The 22,819-nt window shown below is 34.7% G+C and overlaps 1 protein-coding gene across 4 annotated transcripts in view; it reads right to left on the minus strand.

Moving 5' to 3' along the window:
* LOC129948843 (5-hydroxytryptamine receptor 2A) overlaps positions 1 to 22,819 on the minus strand; it is a 351,836-nt gene that overhangs the window by 177,704 nt on the left and 151,313 nt on the right. For all 4 annotated transcript variants that reach the window (XM_056059946.1, XM_056059945.1, XM_056059943.1 and 1 more), the window contains one exon: positions 6,704 to 7,997. In XM_056059946.1, coding sequence (XP_055915921.1) covers positions 6,704 to 6,734 — 31 coding nt within the window. In that variant the 5' untranslated portion in view covers positions 6,735 to 7,997. The remainder of the gene's footprint in view (positions 1 to 6,703; positions 7,998 to 22,819) is intronic.

Raw genomic sequence — 22,819 nt, forward strand, 5'->3', positions numbered from 1 at the left:
ATAAAAATAAAATCTACAAAAAGAGTACGCAAATTTGGTAAAAATTGATACGAGTACATAAAGACAAACTTTTAAGCAAGACAAATCGACAGACGGGATGGGAAGTTATCAGTGTGGGTCGCATCCCAGCCTCTTTTTTTTTAAATTAAGGTGGCACAGGCAGGGATTGAACCCAAGACATGCATGACAGTCCAACGCATTAACCATCATTTTTTCTATTATTCACGAGATATCGAAAAACAAACAGCAATTTTAACGAATTTTACGTACTATTACGAAGATATTTGAGTCGAAAATACTGTTTACGAACTTTTATTAATTTAGTTTAGATTTTTACTTTTTGTAAAAAAAATGTCAATTCGATTTTTCTCAAAATTTTACTGAATGTTACTCAACATTTTCACCTTTTTTTGAAACTGCTGTGGTAAAAAAAAAACACGCACGCAATTTTGTTGAGAGCTCTCTCTACATCTTTCTGCAGTATTATCTGAATAAAAAAACACAATTTGAAGTCGGTATCTTCCATTTTTCCAAAAATCTTTAATTTCGACTCTAGGGACCTTGAAACGCCGAGAAATGTCAAAATTTTTAATTAAAAAAAAAAAAGGATCCATTATAATAACTTTCTATGTTAAGTTAAAAAACGTAAGGTTAAAAAACGTAGATGTTTTTTGAGACACTACCATTGTTAGGTGATTGAAAAATTATGTATTGAAAGCTATTATGTAGTGATCTTTATTAAAGTTTTGAATTTAAGAAGCTTAAAACTTTTATCCTTATATAATAAAATCTCAGCACATAGTTTACAACAAGTTTACTTGAAGACTTTGAAATCCAAACTTTTTATTTATAGTTATGTCTGAAATTAAGGAAAGTTGAATACCGTTTTCAACCAAAAACTTGAAAAACGAAGTAATAAACATTTATTCATACAAATTTTGAGAGTTTTTTAATATATTTTTAAATTGGATTTGCAATTCGCAAGAAAATTTTTTTCAAAAAGTTTTAAAATGAAAACTCAGCTTGATTGGGAACCAAATGTATACAGTTTAATTTTTAAGTTAACCAAAATCTTAACTTATTTCATGGGAATACGAAAACAGTTTTGGTGTCGAGTTTTAAGAAAAACAAACAATTACAATTAATGGTAATACTTTTGAATTTGTTTTTACACTCATGATGTGGTACAAAAGAGCAAATAATTCAGAAACATATACAATTTTAGCCATTCAATATGGGTCACCCTGTATTAATTTAGTAATGGTAAAAAAAAATGGTTTCTAGTTGAAAATACTGATTTTGTTATTTAGTCAGAAATTGAGCAATCAATCTTCTTTCAATCTTTCTTAAAGTCCAACGCAGGTAAGAAATCCAAAAATCTACAGATTTAAATTAGTTTTTCAAGACTCATTGCTTGGCATCTTTCAGTGAGCAGAGTTTATTATGAATTGATAAATATAACAATATATTTTACTTTAAATAAAGAAGAAGAACAAATTTTCAATTTGTGCAATTATTGACAACTAAAGCAAAACAAAAAAGTTGGGTTAATTGGGGCCAAAACTGTACAATATTCAGCTTCCACAACACTTAATATGATGTAAGTTTTTAATAAATCAAATCCCATATTAGTAGGTAAAATTTGAAAACTAAAAAAATATCAAAATGGGCTAGGTCTTCTAAATTTAATTTAAAATGTTAATTTTCTGTTTTTATATAAATTCAAAATTCTGATTGAGATTTCGTAACTTAAGAGAACATGTGATTTGCAACATAAAATTAGAAACAAGAATGCATTGCTCTTTATTTACTTAAGATAATTTTATCTTTGAGTATGTATCTTATTTTGTTCAATAGGATCTCAAAAATGTTGTGTCAAAAGGTTATGGCAGCGAAAAAAACTTTTAGTATACTTGGTTTTTAAATATTTGTGTTATGATGATATTTTACTATTAAAAACTTCAAAAACGTTAATTTCAATACTGTATTTTTATGTTTGCTATGTTCATAACTTATACAACTCTCAATTTTCAATTTACTGGAAATTTGGAATTTTTTTTTGAATTTACATTTTCCATTGAAGTATCAAGGATTATTTTTTCTATTCATTTGTTATTAACTAATATTTGACGATTTTAAAAAAGCGCCGTTTGGGCAAAAATAAACATATTGCAAATATACTAGGGTCTTTTTCAGACGTTATTGAAATTAATCAAACCAAATAATTTTTAAAAGTTATTAAAAGAAACGTAGTACCCGTGGCATGATGGTTAGTGCGTTGGACTGTCATGCAAGGGGTCTTGGGTTCAATCCCTGCCTTTGCCACCTTAATTAAAAAAAAAAAAAAAAAAAAATAATTTTCGCGGGTACTGCCTCTTGCGAGGAATTGACAAATCCTTCAAGAGTAATTCTTGTCATGAAAAAGTGCTTTCTCAAACTAGCCGTTCGGATTCGGCCTAAAATTGTATGTCCCTTCCATTGAGAGTTGTAAGTCACTAGGCCCTGGTTCACAACGGACTGTTGCGCCACTCCATTTGATTTGATTAAAAGAAATAATTTTTGTAATTTCTTTGGGAAAGCTTATAAAAATATAACTGCAAGATCAGGAGTCAAAACTAGGAAACAATATAACTATAAATAGGCCATAAACTTAACCAATTTAAATAACCAACACTTAACATGAAATGCACCAAATATTAATTGATTTTTAAAATCTGACAATAAATTTATCGTTAGCTTTTTATATTTCATATACAGTTTTCTAAAAAGTTTTCTGAAGAATATTCAAAACAAAATTAATAAAGGCAAATTATTACTTGCTCAAAAACTGGACAGCACCCATGTTCCACATACGCCACCAAGCACTTATCTATATGAAAATGTATTAAATATAAATACAGACATTTTTCTTTGCAAGATTAAATACGTATGCATGCGTATGATTTTATGTTCACCAATTATTCTAAAATGTCTTAAGTACCAAAACTTTTAAACACGAAAGTTTTTATACCTGGTGTACATCAACTCTACTTGAAAAGTGAAACTGAAACGAAGTACGTGGAAGAATATGGTTATATTGTGAGTTCTAGAATATCATAAAATATAAACACTTTGTATTAGTAAACTGGAAAGAAAACAGATTTGATTTGAGAATCATTTGTCAATTTGCCCGAAATTGGTACTCTCCTTAAACTTTGAACTTATTTGGTGCTTTTAATTTTCTCCCTAATTAACTGGTTTCTTTTCATACAAATACTCCGTACTTCAGGAAAATACATACATTACAAATTGTGGAAAAATTTTGTATTATAACCAAAACAATGTTTTGACATGTGATGATATGGAGCCCTTAGAAAAACTGACATTTGGTTTGTCATCAAATAAAATTCTCACTATAGCCCTAAAACTGTAGGTAGGCAGGTGCTGTCAAATTGTATTTAATAAAAATGCTGTCAGTCATGTTTACACCAGTAAATTTTTAAGAAGATTGAAAAAATATTATTTGTTGTAAAATATGATTTTTTTGATAAAGTTAGACAAAACCATATTTTTCCTGAATTCGTTCTGAATTGCGTCCTAGCAACGAGAAGTCACACACATGGAAGAACAAGCGAAGGATGTCTTTATGGAATCAGACAACCTTTTAAGAAATACATAAATGGCGTTTTTGTAAAAAGAATGTTTAAGATAGTATTTTAAATGACTATTAAAAACGATCAATTTTTTGATGGTTCCAGTGTATATCAATTGTAACAAATGGATGGATGAGTATGCGGAGCATGGAAAAATTACTGCTAATTGGAGACTATAACTTGAGGGTTGGAAACTCGCAGATACTGCAGATGCCTCCAACTTAAATAATTGGTCTGACCATGTTGAATGGCAGAACAAGAAGTGACCTTTCTCAGAGGAACTGCCAACTCCACAATAGACTACTGTCTTTTACGTGGAAAGTGGCACGAGTACACAAGAGACTTAAGGAACGTTTTTTGCTGTCATATAAAACTAGCCTTGACACAATTCTAAGCCTTGTAAACGACGATCAAATTCCATCGATAAGCGGTGTTCAGTTATTGGTCGCGTGTGTCAAACAACCCGATTGACCATTCCGGGCAAACCGTAGCCAAAAAACTGGAGGTGCCTATAATTTGATGCAGAATGTGAAGCAGCTAGGAAAAAATCGTTCAGTCTGCTAAGCAAGTCAGAGCAATCAATTCAAACTCAGCAAAAATTATGTACCAAAAGTCTCTGCAAGAAAAAGCCCAATCAATATTCCCTATCCCTCATTGTAAGGCTGAACGCAGTAAGAGATAGCAGCTTTTTTTAGAAATTAGCGCGAGAGCTAAATGGGATACCTTTTGTAAGGAAAACCGAAATTAGTACGTGACATTTAGCAGATCATTTTCAACAATTACTTGGAAGGCCAAAAAGAAATTTCCAAATACAATTTGCTTATCCTTGGATCTAAAACGAAATTCTGGATCAAGCATTTACAATTCAAGAACTGTCCTTAACAGATGCAAACACAAAAAACTCCAGGAAATTACCTATGAATTTTATAAATATGCTTCAGAAAACTTTTTAATAAAATTAACAGATGCACACAACAAATCTTCATGAGCGATGATTTTCCGGAAAGAAAATCGTAAGCGACGTAAACTAACCAACAAACTATTGTGACATATCTTTTATGAACTGTGTTATGAAAATCTTTACAGGTTTAATTCTAGATAGACTTACATGTGTTCGAGATAACAATCTGCTAAGCAAATACTAGGCTGGCTTCAGAAAAGAATACTCAACGGTGGAAATTATATTTTCTTTGAAGTGTATCGCCAGATCATTCCGAAAGGAAAGAAGTTATACATTTTCTTCATTGACTTCAAGTCAGCTTTCGATTCAATTGATCGGAATGCATTGTTTTTACAAGCTAAGCTGCTTAGGTATATCCACAAAAATGTTGAATACACTATAAGGACTCTACGTGAGCAACCAAAAAACAGTATGGTATGGAACAGAAAAATCAGAATGGTTCTAAACGATATCAGATGTTAAAGAAGACTGTATTCTGAGCCCAGATCTTCTTCTTCTTAGATGATCTCACTACGTTTTTATTTGAAGCTATTAGTTTTTTCGGCGCCACAATTAAAGCACTGTCATATGCAGATATGATGTCATATTTTCAGAGGCCTTAAATATGTTTCAAATAATGATAAACAATACTAATGAAGGTTCATACTAATAAATCGAAGGTAAAAATTTTTCACAACGAAATAGGACGATATGCAAGAGAAGATAAATGGAAATAGAAAAATGTAGATCTTGAGGTGGTGAGCATACATATTTGGGGGTAATCATAACGCCTTCACTATCTCTACAAATACATCTGAAGGCAACGCTAATCGAAGAAAAAAAAACCTATCAACTGCAACTAGAAAGAAGTCTTAAGCAAGAAGAATATTGCCCCAAGCACAAAATTTAAACTATTTGAGGCCTTAATGCGATCGATATTATACTATGCTGGCTAGGTATGGGCATTTCAGCAGTATGAGGAGGTAGACAAACTTTTAAGATACTTTATTTAAAAATGCGTGCTGGCTTCCAGAAAACACACACCTACCAACATGTAGCATTTAGAGACAGGAGTGGAACCACTCTATATCTTTACATTGAAGATGCATCTGCAATAAATATTAAAAGTTATACAGAGCTACCAAACTATAGTCTTACTAACACAATGGTTAGACACCTGCTTTCTAGGAATTTCCAATTCTTTGAAGAGTGGACTTGACTTAATCTTGAACATGGCTTTCAGTTGCTAGAATCAAGTATAAAGGGTTCGAAAACTTTATGCCCACTGTTGCTTGGAAAAATTGAAGCATCTTTTTTTGCAAAGCATCTTTTTTTGCAAAATTTGGAGAGTCGGTTCAGCAAAGTGAGTTCCGAATCCTGTATTGACAATTAAATTTTGACATGAGTGTAAACAATTATTTCGAACTATACTATCAGTACAATTGCCTTAATTTTCAAAACCAGAGGGGAATTGTTGTGTTTAAATTACAAACCACACGGCTTCAACGACAACATTGATTGAATACCTAATTCAATTTTCTTTTTGAAATTAAAACTAACCTTGTTTAAAAATTTAAACTCTTTTTTTCTGACTTTGTGAATTTTAAAAAAAAATATGTAAATCAATTTTCTGCTTAATAAAATCACACATTACTACTACTACCACTCTCTACTTTATTTACCATCACTTATATGCCCATTCTGTTGTATTCATAAATTCATTAATTTATTATTGTCTTAATAAAACTTTATGTAATGCCTTTCTGATGTTTGAATATGTTATTTTTTTTTTCTTTATGCTTTCGTAATATCAGCATTCACTTTTATGAACATAAAAATCCCCTAATAGGTTTTTGTACACGTTTCTTTTCAAAACCATCATTCAAAGGCGTGTAAGTACAAAATGCCAACATCACCTAAAATGAGCCTTTATACAAGATACTTCTATACTTCTTAATGGTTTCCATTTATTCCAACCACCTATCTTGGCCGTCTACCTTCCTACTGCTTTAAGTAGAAGATACACATTTATATAAGTTCCACTTGAGTACAAAACTACATAATACCGCCCAAGTTTGCTCTCTGAATGAAAATGAGAATAACTTGAAAACTATATCGTATCTTAACTTACCCCTTAATAGCGTTTTAGTCTCCATGCTCATTTCGGTGGAAACTTCCGTTTGCTTTTTTTGCGACGACGAAAAAATAAAACTGTAGGTACGACGAAAACCGAACGAAAAACAAAACAAAAATAATATAAATTTTTGAGAACAAAAATATAAACCGAATGATGGCAGTGTTTGAATGTTTCCACTGCCACTGCTTCCGCTTTTGCTCCTGCTCCTGCTACTGCTCCTATTTCTGTTTTTCTCGCCTCAGAACGCCTTGCCTTTCCTTGCCAGAGTTCGTGTTCGTAGGGCTGCTGATTCTGGTCCTTGTTTTTGGTGTTGGTCTTGGCCCTTATGCAGCACTTTTATTGTATTTTATTTGACGTTCCTCGTATAGGGTACACATATTGGTCCTTTTTGGCATACACAATGTGAGGATTTTCCACATCTCCCATGTGCACATGTGTGTGTTTCTGTGTGTGTGTGTGTATGAGAGAATGTGTGAGTATATTTTGGACCGAATTTGTGTTCATGTATCGACGTCAATTGAAGGATTTGTGTCTAAGTCCTGCGTAATTTTTTTTTCGGTTCTCAGTGGCGTATATGAGATATTATTATCCTTTTTTACTCTGAACTTATTTTGGTATGGAAGCGGGTATGTGTCGTTTGCAATTTTATCGTAGCGTAAAGTCGGTGGTGCTGTTCTAGCGTTGCTATCCTATATATGCGATGCCGATGGTACTTATGGGGATGATGATGATGATGATCTAAATACTTTAACAGTATACAACAGCAGAAGGGGTCGGGCGGTGTAAAGTCACGAAGTGAAGTTTGATTTTCGTATTCGTCCTTAGCTCTCAGGATCACAGAGTAGAAATGTCTGCGTGTATTAGATACTGGATGTTTAGATATTTTGCTATGGGATTTGGTGATGATGATGGTAGTGGTTAGAGATGTGATGGAAATGGAAGTAAATTCCTTGAACTTTGACAATGAAAATATTTCACTTAGTAGCTGAGTATGTAAAAGTGTGTGTATAATATATGTTTTATATTTTTGTTTGTTTGTTTTTAAATAGAGAAGCAGATGTTATTGGAGATTGGTGTTTTTTTGAATGTTGCATTCGACTTCTTGAATTCTCTTCATTTGGCTTCTGCTTCTATTTTGTATTGTTCTTATTTTTGTTTTTATATTTTTTCTTTTTCTCTTTGTTATAACTGTTGATGATGTTGAACACAGCAGCTGTTTCTTCGTAAGCATAATTGCTACTAACATTGGGGCATTTCGCCCCTCATAGTGTGTTGTTCATTTATCCATCTGCAAAAAAAAACAAAAAACAATGATACAAATTTATTATGAGAATGAAAGAAATAAGTATATGTTCTTTACTGTACATGGTGTTTTTAAGAAAACAAACACACAATTTTATATTTTTGGTCTTATTTTTGTTGTGTATACTTTCTAAATGTAATTGGATGTTTTTAAAAGATTTAGAAGGATATAAAATTTAATTTGAACTAGACTTGTACACAGTTCTATAAAATTTAAAATATGAGGACGATAAAGGATACAAGGTACACGTACGAGTAGTTACCTATTCAAACTAATAGTTGTGGATTCCTATTTAAGTAATAAGAATGTTGCATACAAACAAATAAAAATTGATTAGAATCAAAGGAGATATACTTATTTGTGAACTGTCGAACTCAGAATTAAAACCTGTTTTGATATTTTGTATCGAAAAAACTTAAATTAGTTATTTTTAATTGCAATTTTAAATTAACATAGGTAAGGTTAGGTTAAAGTGGCTGTCCAAGATGGATACAGACAAACTTAGGCCAGTCTAAGTGCCCATTGCGATACCACATGAATCTTGATTCTTCCTCCAAAGCTCCATGGAACTACTTTGAGTTCTTACGAAACGTGAGTGGCTGATTAAATTAACATAATCCAATAACTCCAGATTTAAAGAGAGACTGGGATGCGTTCTATACTAATAACTTTTCATTCTTGACCGTCTGTCGATATTTATAACAGTGTATCAAAATATTAATGGAAACATTAAACATAGTTAACACCTCGCGCCAACACGCGCGACTATGATTTGCCAATTCAGCATAACAGCATATTCTCATAAGTTCCCACGATTGGTGGGTATCATATTCTGGACAACGGTGCATTGAGGTGAATGCACCGACACTACGAGTATCAAGGTCGCTGACGCAGCAATCATCGATGCACGCCGTTAGGTGTTATTTTAGGGAATTAGTTTTAAGTTAATCAGTTCAATTGTGAGCCCGGACCTGATTAGTCGTTAAATAAATATATTGTCAAATTTAATAACCGTTTATTTATTCCGTAAGTCGAACCGTTGGGCCAGCCCCTCAGGGGTTGGCGTTCGTTTTTTTTTCATATACGAATCCGCGATTCGTTAATTGGCGCCCGAGCAGGGACCGCGTTGCAAAACTGTATCCTTTTCGCCTGTAGATCCTAGTTCATTACCAATACGCTCTATTTGAGTGAACGTCACTGTTAACATGGGAACACAGTTGACCATTTTGGATAATAACTAAACTTTTCGCATAAACATGGGAACATGCGAATATCTGTTAAGGCTAAAGGATACGACGGTGATGGTGATCGTTCCATTAGTAGGCTGCTTGCGGCTAAACGGGATTCAAACGACACCTCCCACGCAACACGGTTCCTTGGAAACCCTATTCCGTCGGTTAAGGGGAGTACTAAATCTAAACCCTTTTTTTTCAGGAAAAAATATTTCAACAAAAAATATATATCTTTTAAAAGACTAAAGACTAAAGCGAGGAAGTTATGATAATTGTGTGAGTGGGAAAAAAGAGCCCATAATTTATCTATATTCTATAGAAAAAGTGATCCTTGAAGCATTAAGCTATTCAAAGAAAAGATATATATATATTATTCCTAATTTGAAAAGAATAATCATATTTAATTTATTAATTGTTATTAATTGTGCAAGTGTGAGTGTGTGCAGTTATTTGATATAAAAGAAAAAAGAAGTTTAATAAGGTGAAAAATAATCTTTCATAATCTGTGCCTAGTGTCTGTTAAGGTAAGCCTACATTTTACATTTTTTTTTTATTCTTATTTTATTTTTTGAGAGAGATTTTTAAAATAAAAACATAAACTATGGATCAAGTCGCCCAACAAATTGTTGAATTGACTGGGGCAGTCAGTAGCTTGATTTCCCAATTGAAAAGCTTTGAGAGGAGAATCGAAGCTGTCGAAGGAAAAACAAATTCGTCAGCCTCCTCAGCTGCACCTTCTTCGGCTGTTAGCCATTTTGAGCTTAGTCCTCCTCAAACAGAGGCTGATCTCAGGGAAATAAGTAAGCTACCTGACTGCGTTAAAGAACTTCAGGTCTTTAATGGAAATCCTACTCAATATGTATCATGGATACATACTGTAGAGGGAATCCTTAAAGACTATGAAATAGTTAAATCAAAACCGCTTTACCGTGCGATTTTACAACACATTCGGGGTAAAATCAGAGGTCCTGCTGATGCCGCTTTAGTAAGTTATAATATTTTTGACGCTGACTGGCTCGAGATGAAATCCTGCCTATCATTGCATTATGCTGATAAGCGAGACTTAAGGACTCTCGAACATCAGTTGAACCAACTTGCTCAGAAGGGCAGTAAGCTGGACGACTTTTATGCTGCTGTTAACCACCAATTATCTTTGATGGTTAACAAAATAAAAACTGAATCGTATAGCGAAGAAACTATACGGGCCTTGGTGGAAACGTATAGGAATAGGGCACTGGATGTTTTCGTGCGTGGCCTTAACGGCGATATCTCGAGGATGTTGATGATTCAACGACCGAGAACTCTTCCAGAGGCATATTCTGCTTGCCTGGAAATACAGAATCTCAATTATAGAAACAATTCAGTGCATTCCTCTACCTTTCAGAATAGCATTACGTCTCCAATAAATCAAAATTTCAGGAGTCTTGAATTCAGACCCCATATTCCCCCCAAAAGGCCTCAGCAAAACCAAATAGGGAGAAATAACAGGTTAGCTTGGCAATCGAATTACGAAGATGTCCAACCACCAAAAGTCGGACCAAAGCCTGCAGAAAAGATGGAAGTCGATAGGAGCGTTCAAAGCAAACAGGTCAACTATGCCAACCGCCAAAAGCTCCAAGGCAACCCATTCAAGCGTAGATCAGCCTCTGACAACTTCCCCAACAAGCAGCAACGTCTCTATAATATTGAGGTAGAAGATGGTGAGGACCTAGAAGAATACTCTGCTTCCGCAGAGGAGGCTACCTCTGACGAAATAAATTTTATGACAAAGGGCCACCTAGCGTACCATACTTAGAGTATGTGACAAAGGATGGAGTAGTGTTGAAGTTTCTTGTTGATACGGGGGCCAACAAGAACTTCATTAGTTCCAAAATCGATCAGCCCTCTATATCATTACAAAAACCTTTTTCTGTTAAATCCGCGGGTGGCAGTATCAAAGTATCGAAATATGTCGAGGGAAGATTTTTTTCTAACATTGGGAATGATACTGTCCTCCAATTCTTTGTTCTTCCTGGACTTGATTCCTTCGATGGTATCATTGGGGATGATTCTTTGAAGCAATTGGAAGCTGTCATTGATAGGAAAAACAACATTCTTACCATCAAACCTAACTTGAAGATTCCACTCAAGGCAAAGTTATCAAGACAAATCAACGCTGTCTTTAATGAGGATCTTTCTGACGACGTTAGGCAAGAACTACACAAATTAATTGACAAACACCAATCGCTCTTTGGACCAATTAGCATTGATGAAGTTATAGATACTTCGGTGCAAGCAGAAATTAGGACAAGAACGGTCGAACCAATATACACGAAGTGCTATCCTTATCCGACATGCCTAAGGGAAGTCGTAGAGGAGGAAATTAAAAACCTATTAGAGGAAGGGATTATAAGACCCTCTAAAAGTCCCTACAATTCTCCAATCTGGGTAGTTCCTAAGAAACCAAAACCTAATGGTGAAAAACAATATCGAATGGTCATCGACTATAAAAGACTTAATAGCGTGACTATTTCGGACGCGTATCCCATACCGGATATAAACGCCACTCTCGCCAGTCTAGGAAATGCTAAATACTTCACGACTTTAGACTTAACGTCAGGATTTCACCAAATTCCAATGAAACCCTCAGACATTCAAAAAACAGCCTTTTCCTCCATGAATGGTAAGTATGAGTTCTTGAGATTGCCATTCGGACTCAAGAACGCGCCAGCTATTTTCCAACGGACAATTGATGATGTCCTTAAACCATTCATAGGAAAGATATGTTATGTCTATATCGATGACATAATAGTCTTTAGCAAGAATGAAGAAGAGCATTTAAAAAACCTTGACATGGTCCTCGGAAGGCTTAACGAAGCTCACTTAAAAGTGAACCTTGAAAAAACCCATTTCATGGACACTTCCGTAGAGTTTCTTGGCTATGTTATAACGGCCAATGGTGTATTACCTGATAAAAAGAAAATTGAGGCTATCCGAAACATACAACCTCCAAGTAATTTGAAGGAGCTTAAATCGTTTCTCGGATTAACCTCATATTACAGAAAATTTATTAGAGATTATGCCAAAGTCGCTAAACCCCTTACCAATTTAACAAGAGGCGAAAACGCTCAAGTCAAGGCCAACCAATCAAGGAAAATATCAATAGAACTTGATGAAAAAGCCACACAAGCGTTTAATGACCTAAAAGAGCTCCTCACATCTGCTGAAGTACTTGCATTCCCAGATTTTAGTAAACCATTTTCTCTTACTACTGACGCATCCAACATAGCCATTGGAGCAGTTTTGTCCCAAGGAGACGGAGGTAAGGAAAGACCAATTGCCTTTATTTCCAGATCACTAACCGCAAGTGAAGAAAACTACGCCACAAATGAGAAAGAAATGTTGGCGATAGTTTGGGCACTGGATAACCTGAGATCCTATTTATATGGTGCAAAACAAATTAAAATATTCACTGACCACCAACCTCTTACCTATGCTTTGGGTAATCGCAATTACAACGCAAAGTTGAAGCGATGGAAAGCTAGGATAGAAGAATATAATTGTGAATTAATTTACAAGCCTGGAAAATCAAATGTGGTAGCAGATGCACTATCGAGACTTAATATTGTAAACGACCACTCGACTGTCTCAGCTAAAGCTGAAACAGAATGTGAAGTGAATGCGTTACAGAACACATCTTCAACAGACACAGCTTCCGAACAAAATTTCGCTGATGGTAGATCCGATACTGATACAGCTTTCGAACAGGTTTCCTCCTTAGGATCACAAGATGTCGAATCGGCTTCAACTGTGTCGGCCAGTGGAACAATGCACAGTGCAGAGCAGGATTCAACGGATCTGATTCCTCATGTGGAAGCTCCATTGAATGTTTTCCGAAACCAGATTATTATCAGGGTTTCAGATAATAAACTTGATTCGATGGAGGAACCACATCCCGGTTACATAAGACACTACTTCTCAACTCCGTATCTAGATAACGTTGCCCTAACAGCTGTCCTTAAAGCCAAACTTAGGCCCAATATAGTTAATGGCATTAAAATTCCTGAACTTTGTATGGAACTTCTGCAAAAGGTATATTTGGAAACGTTTTCCAGCTATAAGATTAGGCTGACACAAAGAATTGTTGAAGATGTCACAGACGAGAATCGAGTGTGGGAACTCATTAGTAAGGAACACAAGCGAGCTCATAGAAATGCTCGAGAGAACAAGGAACAACTCCTTGAAAGATATTACTTCCCGAAAATGAATAGCTTAATAACACGCTATGTAAAGTCCTGTGACATTTGCCTTACAAACAAGTATGATCGACATCCGGCGACCCCTATGTTTCAGCCTACTCCTATTCCCTCTTATCCTTGTGAGATATTGCACATGGATATTATGGAAATCCAGGGTGAAAAGTTTATATCATGTATCGACAAGTTTTCAAAGTTTGCTAAATTATTCCACATTAGGAACAAGTCCTCTCTATATCTAAGGGACAAAGTGATGAAAGTACTTCACTATTTTACAGTCCCCAGGATATTAGTTACAGACAATGAAAAAAGTTTTCTCAGCCCCATAATAATTAACTTTATCAAAATGCTCGACATAAAGATGTACCAAACACCCGTTAATCGTAGCGAGGTTAACGGCCAAGTTGAAAGATTTCATTCAACAGTTCTCGAAATTTTTCGATGTTTGAGAGCCGAGTATAAAGAACTTAAGCTAAGGGAGCTGATACACATATCGGTCGATCGATATAACAATACAATTCACTCGGTCACTGGCAGAAAACCATCTGACATGTTTTTTAACAGAAGTTCCAGAGTAAATTATCAAAAGATGTCAAATTATCGGATAAAAGTAAATCAGGAACTTAGGGAAAAGATAGAAAAAAATCAAAAGGCCAAAAACCAATGGCATAATAAAAAGAAATCTATCCCGAAGAAATACAAAAAAGGTGACGTAGTCTACACATCCTTCAAGAGGATTCAGGGCAAACATAAGCCGCTGTATCGGAAGGAGGTGGTAGCAAAAGATAACAAGGTAACCATTATAACAGACACAGGTAGAAAAATTCACAAATCCCAATTAAAGAATATTTAACTACAGAACACACACCCGCACAAAGAAAGCACACATCGAAAAAAAAAAAAAAAAAAAAAAAAAAAAAAAAAAAAAAAAATGTACCCTTGCAATGTAATGTAAAAAGACATAAAATGATAAAATGTAATGAAATAAATACATAAAATGTATAAAATAGTACATTTAATAAAATGACATAGGTAACGAAACCTTAATGTCAAAGCCAAAGCATAGAATAATGAAATGAATAAAATGCAGAAAAATTGTATATTTATTAAATGTATGGCAAAAATCATCATACTAATGAAATACATGCATACATAAAATTGCATAAAAATCGCAAAAAATTATTTATATATAAAAATTTAATTTTTTATAATATATATGTATAAAAAAAAAAAAAAAAAAAAAAAAAAAAAAAAAAAAAAAAAAAAAAAAAAAAAGGTCAATGGCACCATGCCTAAACAAAAACCAAACTATATTATCTATATTATTACATAATTAATAACCATTTCTTTTTCAGAATATTAATTTTAATTTTTCCATTTTTTCTAGATATTTTAATAACGATATTACATTATTAATATTTTTAAACTTTTCATGACCTATTTTTTTCCTTATTAAGTTTATATTTAACTGATTTATTTATATTTAACCAATGTAACAAATTTAAAACACAATATAGCTTATTATTCCTAACGGCCGTGCAAGGCTTCACTATCTTCGAGTACCAGTCCCCAATGGTAACAATAAAGGAAGGACCAGGGTGGATTATCGATGGACACTTCAAATTGGTGCATTTGATCCGGTTAGATGAATTTGAAGATCTGCTCAACAAAATGACTTTAGCTGTCCAAGCTGTAATCAAGCAACCTGAAAAGAAAATCGTGGCACGCCATCACCTTACCCAGCTTCACGAACGAATCGATATGCTCAAAGGAAAAATGCATAGAAGGCAAAGGTCGATTAATTGGATTGGTTCTGCGTGGAAATGGTTGGCCGGTAACCCTGACGCAGCAGATTGGGATGAAGTGCTCAAAAACGAGAACAACATAATCGAGAATAATAATCATCAATACAAAATAAACGAGAGGATCCTTAGGATAACAAAGGATATCACCCAAAGGATCAACCAGGTCATTAACAGCACCGTAATCCAAACGTCATCGTCTAATAGGGCTATCCACGAGCAAAACGTTATGGACGAATTATTAGTGGTGAAAGAAGATGTAAACGAAATTGTTCGCGCCTGCCAGATGGCGAGAAGCGGAATCGTAAATACAAATCTCTTGGACCATGAAGAGATCAACAGGCTTATCAGCGAAGTTGAAACTTTACCATATGCTAACGTTGTGGAGGCTTTGCAATTTGGTAAACCATCAGTCTATACCAACGATTCCATCCTACTGTACGTACTATCTATGCCTAAAGTCAGCAGGACTGAGTACAACTTGTTATTGACCAGAGCGTCAATCCTGGGAGGAAAGCAAGTCGACCTACCTTATTCTAAGATTCTAGCAAACCATGAAGATACCTATGGCATAATATCCAACTGCCTTAGTATGGGCAACATGACGACTTGTGATGAAAGCTCTTTAGAAAAATTGGAAGAAGAGGGATGCGTAGTTCGGTTGCTTAAAGGAGGGCACGCTAATTGTGCAATTCGTACCAATACAGCCAGTATTACGGAACTGATCAAGGAAGACACGATATTTGTCACAAACTTCCAAGGAAAATTATATAGCAAGAACATATCAAAGGATCTCTCCGGTACATATTTGATCCAGCTCTACAATGAATCAATTCGACTAAATAACAGAACATTTGTTAGCCTGACGGCAACATCGCTTCAAGCGCTTCCACCAGTTTTAACCAACACATCCTTGAAAGTGAACAAAGTGGACATCGAATACCTTCATGACATGAGCATCAAGAACATCAAGATCCTGAATGGCCTATCATATCGGCTAAACACCTATACTGCTACGGATGTGACGATCCTCCTGATATTGGCAATAGTTGTATGGATGATATGGCGCAAGCTGCACAGGAAGATTGACTTACCAAAGATCCAAATCCTACCACCACCGGTGCTACCTACCCCTAACATCTCATCTTAAAATACTGATCTACGGGACGTAGATTTTCAAAGGGGGAGGAGTTAACACCTCGCGCCAACACGCGCGACTATGATTTGCCAATTCAGCATAACAGCATATTCTCATAAGTTCCCACGATTGGTGGGTATCATATTCTGGACAACGGTGCATTGAGGTGAATGCACCGACACTACGAGTATCAAGGTCGCTGACGCAGCAATCATCGATGCACGCCGTTAGGTGTTATTTTAGGGAATTAGTTTTAAGTTAATCAGTTCAATTGTGAGCCCGGACCTGATTAGTCGTTAAATAAATATATTGTCAAATTTAATAACCGTTTATTTATTCCGTAAGTCGAACCGTTGGGCCAGCCCCTCAGGGGTTGGCGTTCGTTTTTTTTTCATATACGAATCCGCGATTCGTTAATTAACATACAAACATGTTAAAGGAAATATTATTGTTTGTTCCCATAATACTTTAAACAGTTTTTAGTTGTTTTTGTTTCGATATCTCTAGCATATGATATCTAAAAACCTTTAATTTGAATTTGAAGAATCTTTAAACATCCTAAAAATGTTCAAAATTGTCTACTTGAGAAATTGGACTGATTACAATATCTTCCTATGGGAAGTTAGAAAAAAGTCAGTTCCCTGAAAATAAAACTATCCGCTCGACAACTAGGATCCAGTCCTTGCTTCATACAACCAGTAACTCCACTTATACTGATCGTGATAAGAAGGCACTCAATTGCACACCCAAGGCCTTGGGCGTCCTAATCTACGTCATCTCTCTATCGTAAACATGGTCTGCCACATTGATATTTGAGAGGGAACTTTGTATTCCCAATGTCTAATTTTTTCGATGCTGCCTATTTCAAGACTGGAGGTCCATTGTCATAAGTGTTCTCATGCAAGCTATTGGCGACTGCGTGATGTCTGAGTACCGGCTCCCAACCAAAGAATGATTTTAACATCATAACAAGGGTCCTTTCGACTTGTTCGTAGTAAGCCTCAGGTAACTTGTCCATAGGTCCGTGAACGTTTTTGAGGCTGATGTTCTGAAATTTCCTCGCACTCGAAGTTTGCATAGCTTTTCGCTCATAGCATGAAAACCGATAGTAGTAGACTTCACTTTTTCGCTGACTAGGAAGTCAACTCCATAATGTATTTTTACTTCTGAAAAACATAACTTCCTGTCCATCGTATCTCTGGTATTGTTGTTATTTTAGTCGGGTACAGGGTTTCTCAACAGGGATCCTACAAAAGTAGAGAAAAAGGGACAGCAAACGACCCCCTATTTCTTCCCGCTTTTTTGACATTTGTCTTAAGTAAAGTTTGCCATTTCATGAAAGAAAAAAATATTACCCGAAATTCGGAGCGCTACGTAACTTATAGTCGTCATAATCATCCTAGCAAATCATCAATTGACGGTCTAGTGAAAAACCTTTGAATATACAGGCAGACCACAAAATATTCACGTGTCCGTGAGACAGAGAAGTGACCGTAGTACCGAGAATATTGCTGCCTTGCAGGCTTCAGTTGCAGAAAGCCGAAACGTGTCTCTCATAAGTCGTTCTATTTCCTGACGTAGCCCCAAGTCTATGGTCTAAGACACAAGCTAGCTACAATTGATAAACTTCCTGCGAATATCGAACTTGAAATTGCAGCAGAATCGGTCGATTTATGCTTTAAAACCGTCAAAACAGTGTCTTTACTTCTGCAAGCGTGTCCGTAGTGACCATTCAAAATAAATCAAGTTAGATACAATTCATCAAACGTACTTTCACAGAAATAAAGAAGTTCATCGATATTCAAAACCGTTTTTGTTGTATTAAAAAAACTTTTTGTAGCGCTCTTTTTGAAAAACCCGATAAATAGACAGGGTATCGCCTAGGTGATCTGCAGCTTGAGCGATGTTAGGTTCCATGAGAAGATTCGTGAATCGTTGTTTCGTTGCAGTGTTTTTCGTCATGTACATGTATAGTACATTTACGACGCTTGTTATCGGTCTTGTAATAATATTTCTTTTGTACGGGATAACCTACAAGCCTAACGAAAACCTAACCTATAGCCTGACCATATTAGACAAACCGTTTTGGGTTTGTGGTGAACCTCGTTTCCGCATCGTTAGCCATGGAAGCGAAAGGTCATTCCGTTTCTAAACCGTCAATAACTTCAACAGCTGTTATTGATTTTTGACAGTTGTTTTTAACTCCAATTTTTGTTTTTATGTATTGAAACATTTAAATGATTACGCTTAAAATGTTATTTATTAAGACATATGTAAGTAAAACACAAGATGTTCTTTAAAGAAATACTGTCAAAGAATAAAATTAAGGAAATTTAATAAGCTAAAAGTTTTTCAATTGGCGAGGGTAAATTTTGGCGCCCCGTATCGGCCATTTCGTTTTCGTAACATTTGTCAAATCTTTTGTTTATTATTCAATTGTTTATGCGAAATCATCATGGCAAGTTACACGATTGAAAAGCACGTTCAAATGATAAACCTTTAGTATCAAAATGAGTGTTCGTTAACGCAAACGCTTCGCGCATTGCGCCCATTTTAGGGTATACGTGGAGGCTCTTCACAGTCAATTCTTCAACGTTTGATTGCCTAATTTGAGACGACCGGTTCAGTAAACAATCAGCCAACACCCGTACGTTGAAGGATGATATCAGCCGAGATCATCGCCGTGGTCCGTCCGGCAGTTTAATTTTTTGCTGTGCATAAGCACTAGGCTTTTCGCAGACTTCATTGTCATGGAGAATTTCGCATCGGGACTTGAGCATACACACGTACAGGATCAAACTGATCCAGGAGCTCATGGCCAAAGACAACGCCGTTTGTTCGCTTACTGCGCTTCGAAGCATTTGGAAGGGGACCAACATTTTGGCGAAAAATAATCTTTAGTGACAAAGCTCACTTTTAGATGAATGGCTGTGTTAACAAGCGAAATTGCCTTATACGGGATGACATTAACCCATGTGAGGCGTAAGTAGTCCGTACTTTTGAAAACGACGTTAGTGAGGCGTTCACCGTCAATAGAAAGCGCTACAAAATGATAACTAATTTCTTATGGCCCAAATTGAACCATATGGACCTTGACGATATATGGTTCCATCAGGATGGCGCTACGTACCACACAATAAATGACATAGTTGACATTTTGCATGACCAATGTGAATTGGTGATTTGACCCCGCTAGACTTGTTTAAGTGGGTTTTCTTCAAGTCGCAGGCTTATGTTAATATATCACAATCGACCGATGTAATAAATGTGAACATAAAACATTTCCTTGCTCAAATTCAGCCGGATCTGTGCGGCAGAGTCATAGAAAATTGGACCACTCGGATCGATGCCACCGTAAAAAGCCAAGGTGGGTGCTGCCTTTAAGCAGTTTTATTATTATATGTTTCATTGTTAATGCCATATCTCTTTCTTAACATTTAAATTTATATTTAATGATTTCTAATAACAAATACTTGAAATTTTAATATATCAAAAGGAAACTTCGTATTGAAAAGCCCTATATAGGATTAAATTTATTTTGAAAATTTAATATTATTTCCTATTAGCTCAAAATATTTCGATAGTAACTCCTTCATTAGAATTTTCAAGTGAATTTTGTATATGAGTGTCAAAATGAAGGGTACAAAGAAATTTAAACAAAAAAATTACAAATATATCAGAATTTTAATCACTTAATTCTCAAGGGTTTTAATATTTTTGAGTTATTTCATTTTAACAGAAATCCAACAACTAAATTCTTTTCTAGAAAATTTGAATTCTTATACTTTCTCATATAAACACAAAATCAAGAATTTTCAAATACACACATACGTGCATGTACATACGTAAATAAATAATTCTCTTTTAAATACCAAAGGACTTTACTTATGAGCACAAAAATAAAACCCTTCATTTCTGATCTGCATGTCAGTGAATGAAATTCTGCAGAAATTATATATTATTCTATAAAGAGCAAATAATTACTATGGTGTAAAAAATATTTCATTGTTTCTAATTGCATCATCATTAAGCTCCCCTGGCTTATAACTATGTACATACATAGTAAAGAATTTTTCGGGAAAATTAATTAACTATAAACTATGAACAATGTTCATGTAGAAAGAAGGAGCAAAAGAGTGCAAAATTTCCATGTTGTATAGTTACGTTTTTTTAATTCTGAAAATATGGAAGGAATTTTGAATGTCAGTTCTTTCATGATACTTTGTTTTTTGAAGGCTTAAGTAGCTTTCAAGATAATTTTTATAAAGTACTCGTAAACTGCTTATGTAATGTTCCGTGAACGAAATATACGATTAATCCTGCAAAACTTCTACACATTTTTGTCCTCACATAATTTTGCAAATCGATAATATTTTATTCAATGACCCAAGAAAATACTTGCTTATAAATATCCTTCCCTTGAACTTCTATTATAATATGCATATAATATACTCTGTTAAATCCTTTCAAAAGGATCCTTGTGCTGAACCAACAATAATCGTCTCTCAACGTTTGCAAATACTTTGGCATTTCATTTTATGTAAGTTGTATAGGTTTCTGTATGTATGTGTGTTGTGTATGTATATGATAACAAACAAACCAACTTCGACTGTAATTATTATCGTCGAGTAATTAACTACCGATTGATATAGGACAGAAAAGACAGAACAGAAGCAGAACAGAGAGTGCAAGTTTACTGTGATACAAACAGATCCTGCAAAGAGCATTCCTTCCAATAATGTGATTGTAGAATGGTGTCTGTGGCTGTGGTACGAGGGCAAAGTTGTAACTTGTAATGAAAGTGGACAAAGGATGACTTCTGCATGGTGATGATGGTTTGCATTAACATCATCCTATATCGGTTCCATTTTGTCCAGAACCGAGTGAGCATCAGGAATCAAAAAGACTAACAATGAAAGGGAGAGAAAGTTTTGGTGGGTGAATAGTTAATGATGATGAGGCAGCAACTTCCGAATGGCCATAATGACAAATGGGTTTTGTAATTTTTTCTTCTGCAAGAAAAGGCGTTGATGTTTTGAAAGTGATGGGTCTTTTTGGAAATTATCATTAGGTTTGGCTTGGGCGTGTGATTTTAATTTAAAGCATTTAAATTTGTCTTCGGACGTAACTTAACTTAGCTATCGCAGGTTTTAAATTGCTTGTATTATGTGTGTGCGATTTTTATTTAAGAATGATGAAATTATGGGAAGAAAAAGTTGAGAATAAAAGGAGAATGCCGGAAATGTGATGATGGCAGGAAAGCTATTTTCACTCTAAACTTTGTTATTTTTTTCTAATTATGATATTTTTTTGTATTTATTACGTATCTAATAAATTAAGGTAGGTATATAAGCGTGACCAAAAATAATGGTAAAAAATGTCTACTATGGCTTGTATCGAGGGAGTTGAGGATATTTGATATCCCAGTAATGATGATTTACATAAATGTATTTAAGTAGTTGTTTTTGTTTAATTTGGTCAAAAGGTTGTTATGAACGTTTTGATCTAAAATCATAAAATAAGAATCATTTTTTTATCGTTTGGATGAACTGATTTTAATATGATTATTTTTGATTTGTGAAATAATAGTTTGAAAGAAATGTTTGCGATTAATGCAAGTACATTTACACTAAAAACAAACTGGTACCGGTGACCAGATTTACAGCTTAATTTATCCAGAAAAAATGGTTTTTAGATTCCTACCCGGCGGAGATTTTTCGAAGAATTCCTGGTAAAATACACAATATTTCTGGTAGAATATACGGAGAGAATTATTTTTCCTTAGACAAATTATACCGGGAATAAACCCAGTATTCTGGTAGCACATACCAGAAATATTTTTTTTTCGGGTAAAATGTTCCCCAGTATTCCTGGTAAAAATGTACCAGAATTCTGGTAGAATATACAGGGAATATTTTTTTCCTGGTAAAAATTTACCAAAATTCTGGTAAACAGGAATTTTCTTTCCCTGATAAAAATGTAATGGTAGAATATAATGGGATTTTTTTTACTCAAAATGTAGCTAAATTCTGGTAGAATATTAAGCTCTTCCAGACAAATTATAGTAAGCGCCTTATGAAATCATACATAGCATATATTTAATTGTATTCTTCCTACTAAAAAGAACGCATGAGATATTCTAGGTAATATTCCTAAAGAAAACATTCACATCACCATCGTCTTTAATACGTCCAAGAAAAAAAAGGAATAAAGATTTTTCTCTAAACTACGATTATTACGATTATTTGGCGGGAAGGGCTTCGTAGGTATACTGTACTTAAATTTGATTTTTGCCTAAGAAATAATATATAAAAGATAAAAAATAATTTTTAGCCTTCCAATATTTTTGGTAATAAGTACCATAAGGCTGGTTTTATCTACCAAGAAAAAATATACCAGA

This window comes from Eupeodes corollae, chromosome 3 (genome assembly GCF_945859685.1).
Source record: "Eupeodes corollae chromosome 3, idEupCoro1.1, whole genome shotgun sequence".
Taxonomy (NCBI): domain Eukaryota; kingdom Metazoa; phylum Arthropoda; class Insecta; order Diptera; family Syrphidae; genus Eupeodes; species Eupeodes corollae.